At 52.2% G+C, this 20,925-nt stretch overlaps 6 protein-coding genes across 6 annotated transcripts; all 6 read left to right on the top strand.

The window, feature by feature from the left end:
• Positions 1–1,427: 1,427 nt before the first annotated feature.
• On the top strand, positions 1,428–3,253 carry J4E79_005641 (uncharacterized protein; the record flags this gene model as incomplete). Its single annotated transcript, XM_049354519.1, has 3 exons — positions 1,428–1,660; positions 1,716–2,330; positions 2,389–3,253. 3 exons carry the CDS (start codon positions 1,428–1,430, stop codon positions 3,251–3,253), a joined length of 1,713 nt encoding a protein of 570 aa, XP_049211384.1.
• Positions 3,254–4,211: 958 nt separating this feature from the next.
• J4E79_005640 (uncharacterized protein) lies at positions 4,212–6,860 on the top strand (the record flags this gene model as incomplete). Its single annotated transcript, XM_049354518.1, has 1 exon — positions 4,212–6,860. The coding sequence occupies one exon, from the start codon at positions 4,212–4,214 to the stop codon at positions 6,858–6,860; it is 2,649 nt and encodes an 882-aa protein (XP_049211383.1).
• A 908-nt stretch (positions 6,861–7,768) lies between these two features.
• J4E79_005639 (uncharacterized protein) lies at positions 7,769–9,260 on the top strand (the record flags this gene model as incomplete). Its single annotated transcript, XM_049354517.1, has 2 exons — positions 7,769–8,545; positions 8,571–9,260. 2 exons carry the CDS (start codon positions 7,769–7,771, stop codon positions 9,258–9,260), a joined length of 1,467 nt encoding a protein of 488 aa, XP_049211382.1.
• A 1,028-nt stretch (positions 9,261–10,288) lies between these two features.
• Positions 10,289–12,126, top strand: J4E79_005638 (uncharacterized protein; the record flags this gene model as incomplete). Its single annotated transcript, XM_049354516.1, has 2 exons — positions 10,289–10,424; positions 10,475–12,126. 2 exons carry the CDS (start codon positions 10,289–10,291, stop codon positions 12,124–12,126), a joined length of 1,788 nt encoding a protein of 595 aa, XP_049211381.1.
• Positions 12,127–12,507: 381 nt separating this feature from the next.
• On the top strand, positions 12,508–13,236 carry J4E79_005637 (uncharacterized protein; the record flags this gene model as incomplete). Its single annotated transcript, XM_049354515.1, has 1 exon — positions 12,508–13,236. One exon carries the CDS (start codon positions 12,508–12,510, stop codon positions 13,234–13,236), a length of 729 nt encoding a protein of 242 aa, XP_049211380.1.
• A 913-nt stretch (positions 13,237–14,149) lies between these two features.
• J4E79_005636 (uncharacterized protein) lies at positions 14,150–17,262 on the top strand (the record flags this gene model as incomplete). Its single annotated transcript, XM_049354514.1, has 3 exons — positions 14,150–15,365; positions 15,419–15,666; positions 15,727–17,262. The coding sequence occupies 3 exons, from the start codon at positions 14,150–14,152 to the stop codon at positions 17,260–17,262; spliced, it is 3,000 nt and encodes a 999-aa protein (XP_049211379.1).
• Between the last annotated feature and the right edge of the window lie 3,663 nt (positions 17,263–20,925).

Here is a 20,925-nt window from a genome sequence, read left to right as displayed (position 1 = left end):
GACGTTCGGGCGCCAAGGGACCCCGGGCCCTGAAGGAATGGGGCTAGCGTCAATGGGCGGGTTCACGCGTGCGCGGGTCTGGGGAAGCTGCGCTCCGCGCATTCTGCAACTCCCAAACGTCTGCATACTTTCTGCTGTCATCTTCTTTGTCTTGCCCGTTATCATGGCCTTGCAAGTACATCGACCACGCCGATGATCACTCACTACCTAGCGCATCGTGCAGGTGCCTAAAGGCAGCAGCAGCAGCAAAGTACTTCGACACCCCTTGCGCAGCACCCATCGCCATCGGAGAACAGCGTACCTAGGTACTGTCATGTAGCACTACATCCAACGACAAAGCACCTGGAGATCAACATTCTGGAAGATACGGCTAAAGCCAGCTCTCACCTCTGATTCGCGCGTCCCTGCACGCCGCAGTCTTCAAGCATGGAGGATGCACACACGACAACCCAGTAAAGGCTGCGATTCTGCATGGCTTCCAACTCGAAACACTGCGGGGTCACTCACTCGCTGCAGTGTTCTGAAAATATGTGCCATGCATCTACTGCGCCGCAAAACGCAGCATCGCTTGCCAGGGGAACAACAACCATTACAGCGACGCCTTCCAGCTGCTTGCTGCGGGGTAGGTGTGGTAAGTCGCTCAGCCTATATCTTTTGGAGGGCTTAGATACCTGGACTCCGTGGATATGTATGCCCATAAATAGTATACAGATACTATCTGCGCCAGCCTTGCTTATCTCCCCACGGGTTCGGTCTCTTCATAGGGGCCATCATGTTGGGGCCGAGACATTTCCGCATACTGGCACTCCCATATCGTATCTGCGAGGTCAAGGCCGCAAGGCTGAGGTTGAGAGCGCAGTCTGAGTACATTCGCAGTCTCACCACAACGACGAGATGCATACACTTCTCGTACTTGATCCTTGGCTTTGGATCTGCCTTCTCTCTACTCCCCTCAGTACTCCAATAACATCCTGCTTACCATCCCTACCACTCACAGTTCTCCCCCAATCTACAGGGGAATGTATCGTAGCATGCATGTCTTATTACCGGGAGACACACACAAAGTACAAAGTAGGTCACGATTACCGTCGCAGATGTACCGGAGCCTAGTTCATGTAAGTCCGAAGGATGCTCTTCCTTACAGTATCGCCGGTTCTGGTATGGTGCTGGTGGCGAAGCAGTGTACTGAAGCATTTTCGGTTGCATCCCGCATATTCGGCCCCCGGTTGTGCTACGCCGCAAAGCCTCGTGCCGTTTAATGGTACATACCCGGATGTACTGCGGTGGGGTGAGGAGGGTGGTGTATAAGTGAGTAGTTTTGGTCTCTTTCGAGATGTAGCAAGTCTCTAGCTTTTGCTATTCTTCTTGGGTCATTTCAGACAGACGCAAAAGTTCGCTTCGATTTTGCATCTATCTCTGCGGACACAATGGCGCTACTTCGCAATCTTCTCTTGTCCCTTGCCTTCACTTGGGCTCATGCCGCGGTCACTCCACTCGACTCCTCCGTACAGGTCCGCAATGCTCCAGGCCATTCTGTCGAGGATACATACCATGCCATAAAGCGCGGTCTAGCTCTAGCCAGTCTAGAGAAGCGAGATTCCTTCAAAGCTGAACCCATGAACATAGCGAGAAGCTGGAGTGGTGCTACTTTGCTATCCGTGTGAGTACACATCTATAGTACTCGTTACGTCGGCGGGCGTTAATTATTCGTACAGGGCACTCGAACCAAATCCGCTACAGGAGCACGAGAATGGGACCACGACAGTCGAAGCTAGTATAGAAGTCACCTGCCGGAAATGCTACGTCAAGGGAGTTGCCTCTGCTGAGCTCACTATCGACGCCGAGTTCGACGCTGGCGAGCTCCTCAACAACACCATCAACTCAGTCAGCACAGCTGTGCAAAACTTCACTGACAGATTCGAAGAGAAACTAGGCGATGCGGTAGAACACGTCTTGGACAACCTCACCCTCAGCGACGGCATTGACAGGTCAGACTTTGAGTGGCCAACCTTCGATCTTGCATTCGACCTGAACGTTCCGACCATCGATGCAGCCAACCTACACTTACAATTCGATGGTATGGAGCTTTACCTAGAGATTGGAACCGTTCTCAATGCTGGAGCGACATATGAAATCACTCTTTTTGCTACACAAACTCCTGTCGGTATGAAGATAGGGCCGAACCTGATGCTCGGTGCGGTGCTTAGTGTTGATCTTATCTTGGCTGTGGAAGGTGCCATCGACATTAGCAGTGGCTTTCATGTCAAGCTGGACGATGGTGTCGCGATAGATCTACCCTTATTTGGAAATGAGGTTGCCGACATGACAGTGTAAGTCTACTCTACGACCACACATTCAACAAGTGTCCAAATGACTGACCATGTGCAGCAACGGGGGACAGTTCGAATTTCTGCCTGTCACCCTCGAAAGCGCAAGCATTACTATGCAAGCAGCCCTCCGTATTGGTGCTCACTGTGGGCTCGAGGTTGTGATGCCAGAGCCACCACCAGGTTTGAGCCTGGTTGATAAGTTGAGTCCACAAGTCGAAGCTGGTATCGAAGTCGCCATCTACGCAAACATAGCCGAGTTCAACACCAATGTTACGTACGATGCAGACGACGAGGACTGCAAGTTGAAAGTCATTCAAGAATATAACTTCGCCGTAGGCGCGATCGCTGGCGCATCAGTCGCTGTCGAATGGTTCAACGAGACCAAGACATGGGGTCCGGTGGCCGAAGCGTCTACTGCCATCTTCACGACCACGTTGGCAGAGGTATGCGGCATTGCAGGCAAGCCAACGTCGGCACTACCCACCATTACACCCGCTCCAGAGAGACGCGAAGATCTCACTGAGACTGTAATAAGTACGGAGATCACCAGAAGCGGTGTTAGCTGCAACATCACAGGGCCTGCCAACTGCCCCAACTCAGCGCAAATCACTACGAGCAAAACGTTCATGTCCTTCATCACAACGTCAGTGGCACCAGGAGTTGAAGCGACATGGCCAGTCGAAGCATCTGATACCGTCAAAGAGACCGTTGCATTCGGCACGCAGGCAAAGACTATGAGAGCTGTGTCCGGCAAACCAACTCCGTACGTCGCTCCGCCCGACGAAGACGGCAAAGATGGAAGCGACCATGTTCACGATATCGTTAATGGCTCGACCGGAGGTGTCAGTAACAAGATCATCATTGGTGTTTGCGTTGGTCTAGTTTTGCCCATCCTGATTGCTATCATCGGAGCTGTTATGTAAGTCAACCCTCTCACAAGTGTCGCGATACTGAGACAGATACTGACTCATCGTGACACAGCTTCTTCCGTAGGCGTAAGCGGTATGCTGCCGTGGGCGGACCTGCGGCACCTATGGTCGCTGAGCCTTACACCGGCCACAACGACTATAAGGACCAGATTGAGGAGTCGAAGTCTCCTAACGGTCGTGTTTCGGAGATGCACCGTTGATTTCCTCTCTCAGTGCTGTTCACAATTTCCTTTCGGTACTGTCCAATGATGCGATGAGTCTTTCCTTTTCTCGTTAAGTTCGGGTACTCTGTCGGCGTCTCACTTGTCTCTTTATCTTTTGCACAGTCACCAACCGACTTAAAAATTACGCCTATATACCTTAGACTTCAACTCATTTCATCGCTCCCACGACCCCCCAGCGTGAAGCAGCTCGCTGACCCCGCTTGCGGAACCGTGCGGAGATAGCAAGCGGACCGATGACCTTATCGGGTCTAGCTCGCGACGTCACTACCACCGAAGCTCACCACTGAACCTCCGTGATCTTCATCCTCCACAACTTATCCGGAAGCTTCACCATGGCAAGTGGATCCGTCCTATGCAAAGACAGTTTAAGCCGATGGCCAAGTATCGCCGAGACAGCCACCCCGCACGCTGCATGGCGGGGAAGTACCTCTGTAGGCTAATGTCCTGCGAAAAACGCTCTACGGGCAGCGGTTTATGTACTGCCCAGACGGGCCGACCATTATGTTTCTTCCGTTTATGACGGAGTGTGTGCATGGGACGGAGGGAAATGACCCGTAGTGTGCTCTATCGCATCGTATGGTTCTGCTTGGGTACAAAGTAGCCGTGTATCTACCGTCTTCGTCGTTCACGCTTATCGCTCATCCTTAGTGACAGCATCGGTGCCATCAACCATCAGATGAGCTAGTTCTGAAGTTGGTATATTTCCCAACATATCACCACCCATCAGGATGACGGGTTCCTTGCGAGCGCTGTACAACTCGTACAGCATACTACTCCTTGGCTTCTTGTTCTCAACCTGCTTCGACGCTACAGCCGCTCATGTGGTGTCCAAGCCACGATCTACAACATCAGGCCGTCAACGTACTTCGCTAAACGCAGACTGGCGATTTGAGCGATTCACCTCAGATCCAGATGGTCTAAGCTATGAGGGCTTGAAGCCGTGGATGCTACCTTGCGCGAACGACTTCATCACCGGAAAAAAGTACGAGAGACCTTCCGGTGCCGCTCCCGGCGCCAACATCAGCTATGTCCAATCTAGCTTCGACGATGCCGCGTGGGATGCTGTCTCTCTCCCGCATGACTGGGCTATCTCCGGTACTTTCGACGCCCCAGGCGTTGAGGGAGGCTTGGGTCGCTTACCGATCAACGGAATTGGATGGTACCGCCGCACGCTCTCCATGGATGCGGAAGTCCTCCACTCTGGCAAATCCGTTTTTCTGGATGTCGATGGAGCTATGTCGTATGCTGCGGTATGGCTGAACGGCCACCTCGTTGGTGGATGGCCATACGGCTACAACTCTTTCCGTCTGGATCTTACTCCTTACGCCAAAGCTGGCGAGAACACACTTGCTATTCGTCTGGACAACAAGCTCGACTCATCGCGCTGGTACCCGGGCGCTGGTGTCTACCGTAATGTTTGGCTTGTCACAGTCAACCCAGTGCATGTTGGACATTGGGGAACCTACGTCACTACTCCTAGCATCTCGGAAGCGGAAGCTACTGTCGAGATGGTCCTTGATCTGGAAAACAAGGGTAACAGCAGTCAACATGTTGAAGTTGTCACCGAAGTCTTTGAGCGCGACGCAACTACGAAACAAGCTACTGGTGAAGCTGTCGCAAAATTTGCTGCAGCGAACGCGGACGTTGCAGGCCATTCTAAACAAGCAGTACATGGCTCGGTCACAGTTCCAAACCCAAAGCTTTGGGGACCACCACCTAGCCAAAAGCCTAACGAGTACGTCGCTATCTCTACCGTCTCAGTCGGCGGAGAGGCTATGGACACCTATGAAACTGTATTTGGTATTCGCTCGGTCACGTACGATCCAAACCAAGGTGTTCTCATCAACGGCGAGCGTATCTACGTTCAGGGATCTTGCAACCACCATGACCTGGGCGCTCTTGGAGCAGCTTTCAACACCAGGGCTGCGGAACGTCAGATCGAAATCCTACAAGAGATGGGCAATAACGCTCTTCGCACGTCTCACAACCCACCTGCCCCCGAGTTCCTTGATCTCGCGGATCGATACGGTCTCATGGTCATGGATGAAATCTTCGATACCTGGAACTTTCCCAAGGTGGAGAACGACTTCCATCGTATCTTCCAAGAATGGCACGAGCCTGACCTCCGATCGTTCATTCGCCGTGATCGCAACCACCCCTCCATCATCTCATGGAGTGTTGGCAACGAGCTTCCCGAACAAAGGAACTCTACTGGTACTGAGACTTGCAGAACACTCCAAGACATAGCTCACGAAGAAGACCCTACCCGCCAAGTGACCATCGGTATGAACAACGCTAACGCCACTACTGGAATAGCAGCCGTTATCGACATCGTCGGTCTGAACTACCAAGGTGAAGGCAAAGGAGACTCCTGGGTGAGCACCTTCCCCAGTTTCAAACAAGAATTCCCCGAGAAGATGATCTGGAGCACCGAATCTGCATCAGCACTGAGCACTCGCGGCAAATACCTCTTCCCTATCACCGCAAACAAGAGTGCTATCGTAGGCGGCGGACCTGGGGAAGGTGGAGACCCAGAGAGCAACATTGTATCTTCATACGATCTCTACGCACCTGAATGGGCCGCATCACCCGATAAAGTCTTCGAGCAACAAGACAGGCACCCATATGTCGCTGGTGAATTCGTCTGGACTGGATTTGACTACATCGGTGAACCCACTCCATACGACAACTCAAGTCGCAGCTCCTACTTCGGTATCATCGACTTGGCTGGTTTCAAGAAGGATCGTTTCTACCTCTACCAAGCACGCTGGAGACCAGATCTACCCATGGCTCACATCCTCCCCCATTGGACGTGGCCCGAAGATCGCATCGGCGAGATCACACCCGTACATGTTCACACTTCTGGTGACGAAGCAGAACTCTTCGTCAACGGTGTCTCTGCAGGCCGTCAATCAAGGGGAAAGTACGACTATAGACTCCGCTGGGATGGTGTGAAGTACCGCCCCGGCAACATCAGCGTCGTTGCATACAAGAACGGCGAAGAATGGGCCACCGCATCCCAGCTCACAGCGGGATCAGCCGCATCGCTGAACGTGACTGCTGACCGCACAAAGATCGCTGGTGACGGCTACGACCTCTCATTCATCACTGTTTCCGTGCACGACGAGGATGGTATCTTGGTCCCTATGGCTGATGATGAGATTAGCTTCGAGGTCTCGTCTGGCCCAGGCGTTATCGTTGCTACAGATAATGGTGATCCGACAGACATGAGCCCGTTCCCGGAGACGAAGAGGAAGGCGTTTGGCGGAATGGCCCTGGCTATCGTGAGGAGCGAGGCGGGTGCTAGTGGGGAGATTGTAGTTGAGGCGAAGGCGGAGGGCTTGAGTGGTGGGAAGGTTGTTCTTACTGCTAGTTAGGTAGTAATGTGTAATAAATGAGAGCAATATATCTGAATAAATCCACATGATATTCCTTAGTATTATCAGTGTATTGGAAGCTTGAGTGCAGGAACGTCGACTATCGCTTGCTCTAACAAGTCTACGCTGGCTTAAATGTGTTCATGAAACGACCTCTTTGACTCAATAGTGAGTGTTGATAAGCTTCCAGCACTTCGGGGGTTGCGATCTGATGCTCTAGCGCGTCTGAATCGTAAACGCGACTTTGAGAACGCAGTGCATGTCGACCACGTCGTCGCAAAACGGAATGCAGATAATGGCGTATACTTCCAACACTAATTTCCATCCCATCTCTGTCGAGATAGAGAGAATTTCCTCGTTGCCATAGCAAACTCGCGCGTCGGCGCCCGCAACCCACACATATAATATTTTGATCCCACCCGACTTCTGCCTCCTCACCACATCCACACATTCGAGTAAGCCCCCTGCTTTTTGCACCTTCTCTCATATCCAGACACTCACATCGTCACAGACTAGTCACAATGCAAATTGCCACTACTCAGAAAGTCGTGAATGCGCTCTCTCCTGCCCGCCGCGTCCCCGACATGCGCCGCGCCGCAGTCAACACTAATGTCACTGCCAACCCGGTCAGGCCGCTGTACCAGCGAATCCATCGACCAACTTCTTCAAGGACAAGGCTAGCTGCTACTCCGGTGGCGGCGAAGCAAATTAAGCCAGCACCTCGTGTGTTGGCGTCAAGGACAATTACTACCGCTTCGGCGCCAAGGGTACCCAAGATACTTGCTAGAGCACGAGCTGACTATAAGCAGAATGCGGATAGCAGGATTGGTAAGACGCGTATCCCAAGGCCTACGATTACGGCGGTGAAAGAGGCTAGTGTACGGAGGCAGTCGAGGCTTTGGGCGAGGATGACGAGTGTGGTTATTCGGCGTAAGATTACGGTACTCGCTGCCGAGACCACTACGGAGGCGGAGGATGACGAGGAAGAGTTATATGAGGAGACCGAGAAGCCTACGATGGAGTTTGAAGAGCCGGCGTCGGAGATTGATGAGCCCGCGGACGACGACATGGACAACACTTCGCTCATGTTCAACGACAACAGCTTCGACGACTCCGTCAGCCCTGAGCAGCAGACTTCCGCCATGAACCTCTTCGGACGAAAGATGGTCAGCATGAAGCGGCTCGGTATGGGGCTACGCACCAACCGGGACTGGTTCGTGGGATTGTCTCGCTGCCCTGACTACACCGGTGATTCGGTTGGTCTAGAGCGCGTGCGATCAAGGATTACGGTGACGACTGAGTCTCATCTGACACAGGACGCCAGTGAAGGAGGCGAGTTCATTGAGTTCGAATTATTTTCACAACTAACGTCTTTCAGTTTTAGCTTTTGTCGAAAGGCCACATTCGGCGAAGGCTCCAGCTTCACGGCTACCTGTTGTCAAGCCAAAATCTGTTGTTGTCTCCCAGAAGACTACGAAACGACAGATGATTACCTCGAAGACAACGTCAACATCATCATCGACTCGCGACGCCACGGCGTCAAAGCCACGCAAGCCGGTCGCTCCGGTGGCAGCTCTGCGCAAGACTCCGAACAAGCCAACCACTGTTGCCAAGTCGCTCCCGAAGCGGAACTTGGCTCCAGTTTCGTTGTCGAAGCGCAGAGTCAGCCGTGCGAACACGAAGAGGTCTGCAAGGAAGCCAGATGCACAGGCATCACGCAAGGCCAAGACTGTACTGAAGTCTGCCATGCGCAAGCCCAACTCCCAGGCCGTCAAGAAGCACGTTTACTACGTTGAGGGACCCATCGCGCCACGCTTCTACGACGTAGAAGAGACCGTCAAGCAGTCCGCTACTGCAGTTGATGGGTCCACAGCGTCCTTTTCCTGGGAGCCACCGACGGGCCTTCTCCACTCTCAGCCACCCTCGCCAGGCAGAGGTGCAACTCAACTCTTTGAAGGCTCCAACAGTGGCGCCCTGACCATCAAGCGACGCTTCCTCAACCGCTACGCCAGCGTTCAGCGGTACGAGGCGCGCCGCCGCCAAGAAGCGTTGGCTCGCAGCGAGCAACCAGCGCTGGGTCAGCTTGACTACGGCAATGCAGACTTCAGGATCGCCTTGCAGGCCTCCAATGTCATCACCGCGGATGATGTTGGCATGATGCAGGATCTGAGCAACATCGGCAAGGCTGGCAAGTTGTGGTGCGGTAATCGGGCGATGGAGACACCCGTGCTGGTTTTCGGATCGTTCAAGGAGCCTTTCGACAACGCGGCTATCCCGGCGAAGGGTGTCAAGGCGTACAAGAAGCCTTTGCGATGGCCGACCACGGGGGTTGAGTCACGGTTAGAGAAGTTTGCGGACGAGCACCTGAAATGTCTCCAAGGTGCCGATTTGGTGATCTGAGAGATGGGCCTATTGGAGGTAAGAGACTTCCAAAGCGGTTCTACATTCTTCGCTAACGACGATTATCAAGGCTTTGGTTGCGGACGAGAAAGGAGCGCTGTTCAAGAGATGGAATGAGATGATGGGAAGATTGATGGAGGTCCGGTAGGATAAGTGGGTTTACGCTGACGATCACTAGCACGTAACAAAGCCGGGGCGTCCTTTTCGACAGGGCGGGGCGAGTGGTGGGACCCCGCATTTATCGCGAACGCTTTTACGACTTGGAAACCGATGCAGTGGGACGCGAGCGTCTTGGAGGAGGTGCGGCAGGCTCGCACAGGTGTGATAACGGTTTTGTTGGCTTTGATGTTGGAGGATTGCGTTTGGGCGATTTTCACATTTTGTATACCGTTCTTGTTTGCTTACTACATATTCGTCTTTTTGTCGTAGCGCAATGTACTATACATGTTCATCTTCCTCTACGTACGAACGAACCTTTTCTGAAGTCCGGGGCTTCCAGGATCCAGGTCTTGGGGATTTCGGAGTTGGCATGCCACATCTGGCCCGTTACCGGTATCATCATCACCGTCATCGGTCCGCCCGTTTTCCCGTTAGTATGAACTCGACTATGGATAGCTCGGCTCCCAGAGGACTGTATTTCCTCCTCTAAGCGCCAGCTCCATTAGTTATTTCACATCCCAAGCCCACGTGTTGACGGCAATGTCATCGAAATCATGCAGCAGGCAACGCCGAGTTCCAGGTCTCCGTGCAACGTTCCTGCGTCCTGTAAGCCCACGCCGCACGTGTGTTGCTCATTGGTGAATTGTTATCAGGCACAGCAAGGCGCCAAACCTCAAGAGGCAGTTGCCGAGAATTAAGCACGGCCACCGCCAAGGTTGCCAAGGCTGAAATGCCGTGACTGCAGCTACTGAGGCGGCGGCGTCCGCTTTGTTTGCGTGGTACAAATAGTGACAGGCTGCCAGAAAGGAGGCTTACTGTCGTGCTCGTGCCTCTTCTCACCAACTCCACCAAGCCCAGTCGGAGTGAAGATGAAGTTCGCCACTGGATCTAGCGCGTCACTTATCGCCGTCTCGGCGCTGACGGCGATCGCTCAAGCAGAAGACGCGCTGTACAGCAAGCGTATGGTGAAGCGAGGTATCGATGCGGATGGAAACTACAACATCTGTAAGTCAGCATGTGTTGACTCCAACATTGCTTCTGCTCACGTGATTCAGCATTCTTCCACATCAACGACGTGCATGCCCACCTTGATGAGTTCAGCTCCTCAGGAACCGACTGCACCAGGCCCGAGCGCGGCTGCTATGGTGGTTACGCGCGTGTGAAGACCGTCATCGAGGAGCAACGCCCCAACTACGAGGACAGTCTTTTCTTGAACGCCGGTGATGAGTTCCAGGGCACTCTGTTCTACGGCTACTACGGTGGCGAGAAGATTGCGGAGACTCTGAACCAGCTCGGATTTGATGCCATGACTCTCGGCAACCACGAGTTTGATGGCGGTGATGCGGCGCTCGGAGAATTCCTGGTCAACCTCACATTCCCCATCGTCAGCGCGAACGTGCATTCCGAAGACGAGAACGTCAACAAGACTGTCAAGCCATACACCATCTTCGAGGAGCACGGCTTGGCGCTGATCGGTGTCACTGCAGAGGAGACTGGTAGTCTCAGCAACGCCGATGTTACCACTGTCTTCTCTAACACCGTTGAGGCCGTCCAAGGTGCCATCGATGAGATCAAGGCCACTACCAACATCACCAGGATTGCTGCTCTCACTCATATTGGTTACGACAAGGATCAGGAGCTGGCCAAGGCTACTACTGGTCTCCAGCTCATCATGGGTGGCCATAGCCACACCCTTCTCGGTGACATGGAAGACGCCGAGGGCAAATACCCAACCATTGTTGAGAACCAAGATGGCGACGAGGTCTTCATTGTTACTGCCTACCGCTGGGGCGAGTACCTCGGCTACATCGATGTCACATACGACCCTCAGGGCAAGATTCTCGCTTATCATGGCGCCCCGATTCACCTCACCAACACTACTGAACAGGATGAGGACCTTCAAGAGCAGATTGAGGAGTGGCGCATTCCCTTCGAGGAGTTCGCTGCTGAGGTGCTTGGTACCAGCGAAGTAGAGCTCGACCAGACGACCTGCCAACAACAAGAGTGTCTGCTCGGTGACTTCATGGCTGATGCTATGCTCGCCTACCGCAAGAACAACACCGATGACGTCGACTTTGCTCTCATCAACGCTGGTGGTATCCGTGCCACCATTGATCAGGGTGACATCACCCGCGGCGAAGTCCTGACCTCGTTCCCCTTTGGTAATGCTATTGTTCAGGTCGAAATCGATGGCAAGACCCTCTGGGAGTCTTTAGAGGGTATCGTGACCGGTGTCAACGTCGGCAATGGCAGGGAAGTCACCTCCTTCTTCCAGGTCAGCACCGGCATCAAGGTCGAATACAACCCCGAGAATGCCAACAACTCCAAGCTGGTCTCTGTCACCATCGGCGACGAGCCTCTCAACAATGACACTACCTACCAGATGGTCACTCTTGACTTTATCGCTGGTGGCGGTGACAACTTCTTCGAGCCATCGACCGATTTCATTACTCTGGACACCCAAGATGAGGTACTCACCTCGTACATCTTGAGCCAGACACCAGTAAACATCGAGCTCGATGGGCGTATCGAGGAGGTCGACGGCCAGAGGGAGGACACTCCCGGAGCTGGTAACGGTACCAGCAACGGCACTTCACCCACGACTGGTGCACCGCCTCAGCAGACTGAGAACGCAGCTGCACGTCTTGGTCAAGGCGCCGTTGGTGTCAGCGTCTTTGGTGTTCTTGCCGGACTGTTGATGCTATGAGCTTGGAGCGATCCAGAGGCACGGGGTGCATGATTCGATGTGAATGATATAATAAACTATTAATGAAATATCTACCGTCATCAGATGCACCGCGTTTTCACTCTTGTCAAATCGTCTTCCATCTTTCCTCAACTATTCGTTGCCAGTAATGCAAGACAGCGAGCCACATGCGCCCGTACAGTACAAGCCTCCGATGCGAGCGCACCAGAAAGTATAGTCTCGCTCCAATCAGATCAACATGGAAGTGAATGACAGGGTTAGTAGGTCGTGTGCAAAGCACCTTCTGGCTACATAAGCTTCTGGCTGCTTTACCTAATCACATTCGTCAATAGAAACGCCTATCCAACTCAACTCCGAACATCGCACTGCATCTATCAACGTATGCCTAAACGCGACAAGAAAAGCGAACCCAGAGTTGTCGTGGGGCGTCTGAGCGGAGTGAACGACATAAGGATCGGCACTCCCGCACATCCACCTTCCTTCTTGCCACCCAATACCACTCCAGTCGCGAAACGCGAACCTAGCATCACTGAATACACATTTGAGCAATATCAAGCTGCCAACCTCAACGATGACGAGAAACACGCCGTCATCGGCAAGCTCCGCGGTGAGCTGCCCATTATTGATCGCGATGAGGTCGACGATGTACTTCTCCGTTCGATGGCACAGCAGCTTGAATTAGCAGTCTTTCCGACTTGCAAGATGATGCAGGTTGAGCCTGTAGCTGTGAAGCGCATGCTAGATGACGCGTTTCGCAAAGCGTATGGAGCGGAGGTTGAGGCTAGCGTGTTGGGAAAACTAGGACTTTGTCGGGTTGAGGATGCAGAAATGGTAGTAGCTGGGGAGAGGATACGTATCAGTACTAAGAAGAAGGGTAAGAAGCAGAAAGTAGGGAAGGGTGAGGAGATGGCGGTAGCGGTTGAGGAAGACGCCGTTGCGAATGCACCATCTCCGCCGAACAAAGAGGTTAAGACGGCGCCAAAAAGCATTGAGGATGATATCAAGGCCCATATTGCACGAAGAAAAAGAGCGAAGCGTGGGGTCAGGATGGTGACGCTGCGGTCGGTAGCTGTGTCGCAGAAATGGGAAGAGTTGAGTAGTAATTCGTGAACTGGTGTGCATGATCAGCAGCACATGCCGCTACTGCCATAGAAGGCTGCTTAATAACATATCGTAATACTAGACACCAGCAAGCGTATTAATCGCCCAACGTCGGAGTCCGTGATGCTAAAGAGCCGTAGTGAGTGTTACGTGGCGGACTTGAGAGGTAGGAGTCGGGCCTCATCATGGCGAATTCACGCGTAACTGGATTCAATAGTTTAAAGATGAGTCTCTGTTTGACCACGCAGCTTCGCGCGAACGCGAGTCCTTCGAAAAGCCGAGCTAGACGCGTGACGTCATGGAGTGCTTAGTCATCCTCGACCGCGGCGCGGGACGCGTTCTCGGCGCCTCCAGGGCTGTTTCCTCAACATCACTGCAACAGCCCAACAACTTGCTAGCTACCGTACCCGCGATTACGGCATTCCGATGCTTCATCATGACTACGAAAGATCGTGTTGTGAAAACCGGATGCTACCCCGATCAACGTCTGCACCTCACGCAAGGAAAAGAATTTAAACACGCCTGCGGCCTACATTAAGACAAAAACATGCATAATGGGTAACCTAACGTTAATATAGGCTTTAGGATGTCGAGATTTCCCCTCATCCAGGTGGAGGCGTCATATCCTCATTACGATGCATCCAAGACTTTCGACTGGTCATGCTCTACCGGATAGCTTGCTAGACATGTCACGTCTCATAATGTATGTCGATTGTCACACATTGATTTTCGGCGGCAACGAGCTCGTGAGCAATAGCGCAAATCCAGTCTCTACGGTCTGTAATGTAACGCGTGGTCATGAGGCTCGGGCAAGCAAACCTAGAGTTCCTCTCGCAATAACTATAAGTACTGCTCAGAACGCCCTCTAAACCCACACCATAACAGTTCATTCGCATTCATTCCTGATACCCTCAGAAACAGAATGGTAGATCCTTCAGATGAAAAAAATGTTCCCAACATCGAACCCGTTCCCTGGATCGTCCAACCCCCAAGCAAGACCGCTATCTGTCACGTCGACTACCCCTTGGGAGATACAGCGGAGCTCTATGTCGTCCCGATCACTGTCAGCAGACAGAACAAGACCGAACAGTCAAACCCCATCATAAGCCAGAAACTGCGACGCAAGGCCATTACTGAGTACCTCACGCTGCATGACCTCCACGACCGCTGTGCACTTAAACTCTGGGCTCAGAAGAAAGTCGCCGCACAAGAAAACGCCGATAATTTAGTCTGGCCTATCGACGAGCTCGTGTTTTTCGCATCCGACCAAGTTCGTGTGGATAGTCTCCCGGACGAGGCGAAGCAAGGCACTATCCTGAAGAACACACTCGCGACAATCAAGGCATCCGATGGTACACCAAGAAAAGAGGCTATCCATTGCGCACTCGACTTTGCCCAGGGAAAGAAACTATCAGCAGAAGGCACCGACTGCACGGGATACTGGAAAAAGGTAGAGCTTCTTGTGCGCAAGTTTGGCCCCACCATGCCCTCCAAGGACGATAGCCGTGCAACGGGATTCAAGATGGGTACTTTACTCCAAGAGGCCATCAAACGGACGCACGAGAAAGAAGCTACCCCCGCCCGATTCCCGAACTTTCAGACTACCATCAAAGGAGCTGAGCAACTCAAGATTCTGTTTCGCACAACGTTGAAGCTCGATCCTGACCACCGAAAGCTTCGCGCCGAGGTCGATCTTGTTTCTGGCATCAAGGGTGCCATGGATCTACATGATCTCATCGCGAGAACCTTTGGTCCCGGCTCACTAGATGTGGGCAACACTCAGCTCTTCCAGAACGTCCGGACGATGCTGATAGGTCTTGCCGTCGTCCGCAAATACGAACCGGGGTCTCAACCAGGCTCCAGCTCATTGGGTCAAGCGACTGGTATGTCACACGACAGCGGATCCATGGAGTACAGTCCCTCAAGCAAAGGCAAGCGTGCTGCTTTATCGCCCATGTCTACTTCTCAAAGAAACTCACGTGCAACAACAAGAGTCGGCTTGGGAGGCAGTAGCAATGCAGAACGCCCCACTCCGAGCTTCCCAGAGTCCGTCATTGTTGATTTGCAGCCGGCGTCTCGAGTTCCGGCCTTCTGGAAGGATGGCGAGAGATGGACGGTTACTCAGTATCTCTTCAAGAGTAAGTGACGCGACTTTGATCAAGACATGGTTCCGACTGACACACCATTGTAGCATACCCCCAACTGAAGGAAACTAAGCTCCCCGGATCGCCGCTCGCCAATATCGGGAAAGACACCTGGGTGCCACTCGAATTCCTCAAGACGGCCGGGGAGGCAGCTTCAGTACAGCAGGTTCCAGCTGTAGGCCACCTGATAGCTTCGCTAAAAGGACATCGAGCGAAATATGACCTAGCTGAAAATGAGGGGCGCTTGGTCGAATTCCTCAACGATCAAATGAATGGCATGCGAAGGCGCCACGAGGTAAGTCAACATCGAGATGTTGCCTATAGAAAGAAAGATGAAGTGCTAACGCATTAGTAGGGTATGAAGCTACTCGTGGATAAAGACATCGGAGAGATGAACTCGCTCAGGTTCCCATCGAACGAGAAAAAACGCGTCGATCGCAACCCTGTGGAGGGACCTGAGACTGGCGCCACGATCAAATGCGGCATCATCTATGTTCGACCCAATGGAATGCGCTCCACAGACTTCGAAAGCTTCGCGAAGTCGCTTGTCACTCGACTGGACGCTCATGCGGCACTCAACCAGGAGCAGCAGATTCTCGCGTTAGATTTGTCACACACGAGCCCTATCGCCTGCATTCCTGACGTCAAGTCGCTCCTGGTACTGCGTGAAGACACTATCGAGGAGATAAGAACGTTCTACGACAGCAAAGTTGACACCATCATCGCCGTGGTAGATGAGCGGGGTCGAAACAAGCAAGAGGTTCGTTACATTCGAGCAGAACTACAAAAGTTCGGCAACAGAAAGCTTGGCGCAGTCGTGCTTTGTGTCAATAGAAAGCACCTCGAGCCTGGAGCCGACCAAACAACAGGACTTCCTGCGCCTCTTCCTCTCGGTATCTTGCAGAAGCTGAACGCCCTGCAAGGCGACCCCAATTTTGTCCCCGAGAAGCTGCTCAATTTGGAGACAGCAAACAAGAGATTGATGATTGTAGGGGCTCACATTTCACACTCTGGATCCGCTGCCGCCGCTAGTTGCCCCTCAGTCGCCGCGCTTGTTGGTAGTGTTGACGAAGCACTGATACATTACACGGCTAGTGCCCGATTACAGACGACATTGAAGGTTACTTCCTGGAAGAAAGACTGGGGAACCTCCGAATTGAAGTACGAAGTCGAATCGCAGATCCTTGATCTTAGCAGCATGATGCGCGAACGTATCGAGGCTTGGAAAGGGAAGCAAGGGGCTACGAACGCGCCACATATCGTGTTCTACCGCCATAGCAATCAGTCCAACAGCGAAGACGTTGTGCAGAGAGAAATCGCTGCAATTGAAGCTGCATGCAAGGTATTCACTTGGGACGATGGCAATACGACCACCTTCGACTATGTGCTGGTCAACAGGAACGCCCACGTCTTTTCGTCATACCGCAATAACCCCAGCGAAGAATTCTCCCCGAACGCCGCGCATGAGTTCAACATCGCTGACAGTGCTGGGCAAGCTGGATACAAGTACCAATACTACGTGTGGGACACGCCTGGCAAACTCCTCACCGGTGAGCAATGCAAGATTCTCACACGCCATCTCAACTCGAACTTCCAGCAGAAGAACGCTGAACTCGCTATCGCACTTCCGGTTCATTACGCACAGAAGCTCGCCAAGCGAACGTACGACTACTTTCTTTTCGCTACCACAAACCAGTACGACCAGCTTTCGAGCGTGCAGCGACGATTGGAATTCTCCGACGAAAAGACATACCAGAACGATCAAAAGATGGCAGATATGATGAACGAGTATCTGCTTGCTTACGGCAAAGTTGAAGCGCGCGTGAAAACGCAGCCAGGTCGAAAGAACCCTTGGATGTCACAGCTTGACGACAAGATGTTCTACCTCTAGTTGTCTGGCTAATCTTCACAGCTAGTAGCCAGGGCAGCTTTTTTGACCTCGTTCTTGGCTCTCCTTCTTTTCGCCACCATCTTTTTCGACTCTTCGTCACCTTCAAACCCCCCTTATTTCCTATGTTCGCGCATTCACCGCCTCACTCGCTCCCCCTGCACCTGCCCCGTCCTGCCCACCTCTCCTTTCATTTCCTTTGTTCCTTGTTCTTTGCGATCTCTTACCGCCCCACCCCCCTTTCCCTGCCCACACCATGCCCGTTTTCCTTTGACCGTCTCGATCCCTGTCTTGCGTTCTGATTTCCGCGCTGCTTTCACTTTTGATCTCCCACGAGGTCTCTAGTTAGTCACTCATTTAGAAAGAATACCAGTCACTCCTTTGAAAGCACATTTGTCTTGCCATGATCTGAGTTATTGAGAGCCCCGCAATAGCCGACGTTGGCACTTGCACCTTATACAAGGGAAAGATTGAACAGGTTTGCAGACTACATCAAGATAAGTACATGCAAAGTGGGTGTGTTAACATCGATGTAGACCCTGGGGTGTTCACATTTCCCCTAGTTTGACGTGCGTGTGAGAGCTTTTGTGCGCCAGAATATGGCGTCATCATGCATGATATTGTCATGAATTAATCTAAGACCATGTCGAATGTCAAGGAAGTGGAGACGGTGCGTGCGCAGTGCTTCGGTCTTTGCGACGGCGCTAATAGTTAATTTCAATTGACAATTGAGTTGACTTGATGATCTCAAATAACAACGAAAGAAGCTTATGCAAGTACAATCCTCTTCCACTTCATCGGCCTGCGACACGACTTGAACACGCCTTCTCGCTGGAGATAGCCAGATCCAATCCTCTCGGCGACATCCCCGTTCCACTCAATCATGAGGACTCTGTACCTCTGAGAAGGAACGTAAGAAGCACTCTCCCGCCGTTCATAGCTCAAATCCCCCTCTTCGGAGATGACGATGAACTCGCGACATGATAGAGCCGCCTCCACTTCCTCTAAGTTGACCCCAGCATCGTATTCGCACTTTCCGACAATATTGCCCTCCGAATCTAGCATGTTGCCGTCCCCGCCCCCCATAACAGGCTGTTCACGCGGTGGATGATCCCGAACCTCGTAATAAACCGATACTGTCCAGAAATGTAGTACCGATGGAAACCCCGCAGTGCCGTCTGAGCGCTCGTAGCATAGCTTAGTTGGTAGGGAGTTGCGTGGGAGTCCTGGAAATCTCGCCTCGTGGGCTTCTCTGGCCAGATCGACATCCTTGCCATACTCATCGCCGCCATGTAGCCATCGGGGTTGGGCGTCAGCACTCGCGTTGTCGCAGACATAATACACTATCCACATCGCATGCTTGAGGCAAAGTTGAATGAGTTCCATCTCCGATGCCTTATGCACCCATTCTCGATGCCCGTCATTCGGATAACGCTTTGCGTCGCCATACATATGTAGATAGTCAATCTCTTCGCTGCAATATAACTGAAGACCACTCCAGCCTGCCCAGGTCCAACTTGGGAAGCATTTGCGTCGCTTCAAGGTGCCGCCCTTCCAGAATAAGGCGTGATTGAAGTAAGCAAGCGGTAGGCCCTCATAACAGCTTCCAACACCAATTCGTTTCACCACACCAGCGAAGGCATTCAGTATGTCCTCTTCTTTGGTGATCTTGAGTTTTGAGTACCTTGCCAGTGCCCACCGGTAATTTGTATGGGGAAGATGCCCATGTAGACGTCGCTTGAGAGAGAATGTAAACTCACTCTTGTTGTTAGAGACCATAAGTCTATCTGATGAATTGGGAACGCAATCATCGGGGCCATCTTCAGTATAACTAGCTTCATCGCATAAGAAGTATACCTGATCGTTTGGGGCAAAGACAAGCAACCTAGATGCCAGCTGGAATTCTTGGAAACTGATATGCGTGAGTGAGTGTTCTTCGTGCATTGACATGATGCTTTACATACGTCCATGCCCTCTCGCAATACTTAGTCTCTCTAAATAAGTGCTCGATATCAAAATGTGCCAGGAGGGTCACCTCCGACGATATCGCGCGAGTGATTTGCTTACAGTAGCGTTCTATACTCACACCGCGAAGCGGATCGTCTGCGCTACTGCAAGTCCCCGCAACGATAGTAAGAAGCGACCCTGCGTAGATGTTGTCCATGTTGGAAATGGCAGCCTGCCTCGCAGCGGCATCGTCGGAAACGATACACAGAGCATCCACCCACAGGTATCTCTCGCCGATCTTCTCTACTAAGATCATAGCATCGCGTATAGTCTTGGGAATGGTGGGAGAGGATAGACTAGACTCGCGGGAGAGGTCCAGGAAGTTGTCCTTTTTTAGCTGCACCTGAGTGGCATTTCCCCACACATAACTCAGGGCTATATATCGGCAATTCTTCGGGGCAGGGACGATGCGTTGGCCTACGACGTCGATGACAAGAACGTTCTCGACGGATATGTCGCTTTCCAATTTTGATCTCTCTCGGCAATGCGAGTGTTCGCTCTCGCAACGGGTGATCCAATGTTGGATGTGCTCAAAATCCAGAAACGATGGACCCTGCGGAAGGATGCGACTGAAGTAAGGGTACCTTAGAAGATCTTTAGTGGCTGGTCGGATCCCCGCTCCCCATTCATAGATTCTGTCCAGACCATGGATTTCCAGTGCGATGCAAGGTTGAAATTTGGATTTGGTATTCCCCGCTATAGGCGTACGAGAATTGACCAGGCAGGTTCGTGCACCTCGATCGTCGACAACAGAGGGTATCTTGTAGGCAATAGTCGCTTCGATCAACTCTGCGATGAGCTGACATAGGTCGCATTCCGATGGCCTTATGTATACATTGCATTTGTGCGACCACGGCGGCTCCTCGAGATCCGCTGGAGGAAGGAACTTTGCGGGGTTTATATTGAGTTTAACGCACTCGTCGCAAAACCTCATGATGATATATAGAGTAAAAGGATGTAGAAGGAACGATGGTGATGCCTCTGAACAGCAATGAGGGGCAATTTCGACCCCACCAAATTCCAGGCATGAGGCACAGCAATACGCCTACAGCAGCTCTAACTCTATCCACACATGATGGACAGGGCATGCGTAGCCGCCTCGGGCGGCTATGAAAGCTAAGACCAAGAAACGACAATAACGTCTGGAAATGGTTCAGCTGCTGAAGGGGAAGGCATCGCGAACGCTGACGAAGGCATCCTGAGTCTACGACGACATGAAGAGAACCGGTAGTGAGATATTGCCAGCCAACAAGAAACAACTAGAGGTAAGATTCGATGGAGGGTGCATTGTTGAATGGTGTGAAGATTTGTCGCGGATGAGGAAAGCACGAAGGCCACAGTGAGGCTGCGGCGGATGCTGCTAAGCCTCGCGCTATGACATCACCGACCCCTTTCACTCGTGCCACGAATCCATCGAGAAAGTACGGGCATGGCATTTGTTATGCACGCACGAGTTGAGTATATCAGGATATATAAATGAGAGACATGGAGAGCATGTATATTTGCAGTCAAACACTGCGGATCAAATTGCTGCGCTATTCAACTCCACGTGACTTCTAAAGACCATGCCCACCATCGACGAATCAACAACAAAAGTCTAGCCAAAGCGTTATCAATATAAAAGCTACCAAACTCCAAATAGTACGTTATCATCTTGAT

Source organism: Alternaria viburni, assembly GCF_023758015.1.
Source record: "Alternaria viburni strain BMP 2772 chromosome Unknown scaffold_10, whole genome shotgun sequence".
Classification (NCBI taxonomy): Eukaryota; Fungi; Ascomycota; class Dothideomycetes; order Pleosporales; family Pleosporaceae; genus Alternaria; species Alternaria viburni.
Note: the sequence above shows the minus strand (reverse complement) of the source record. Positions and strands in the feature narration are given on the sequence as shown.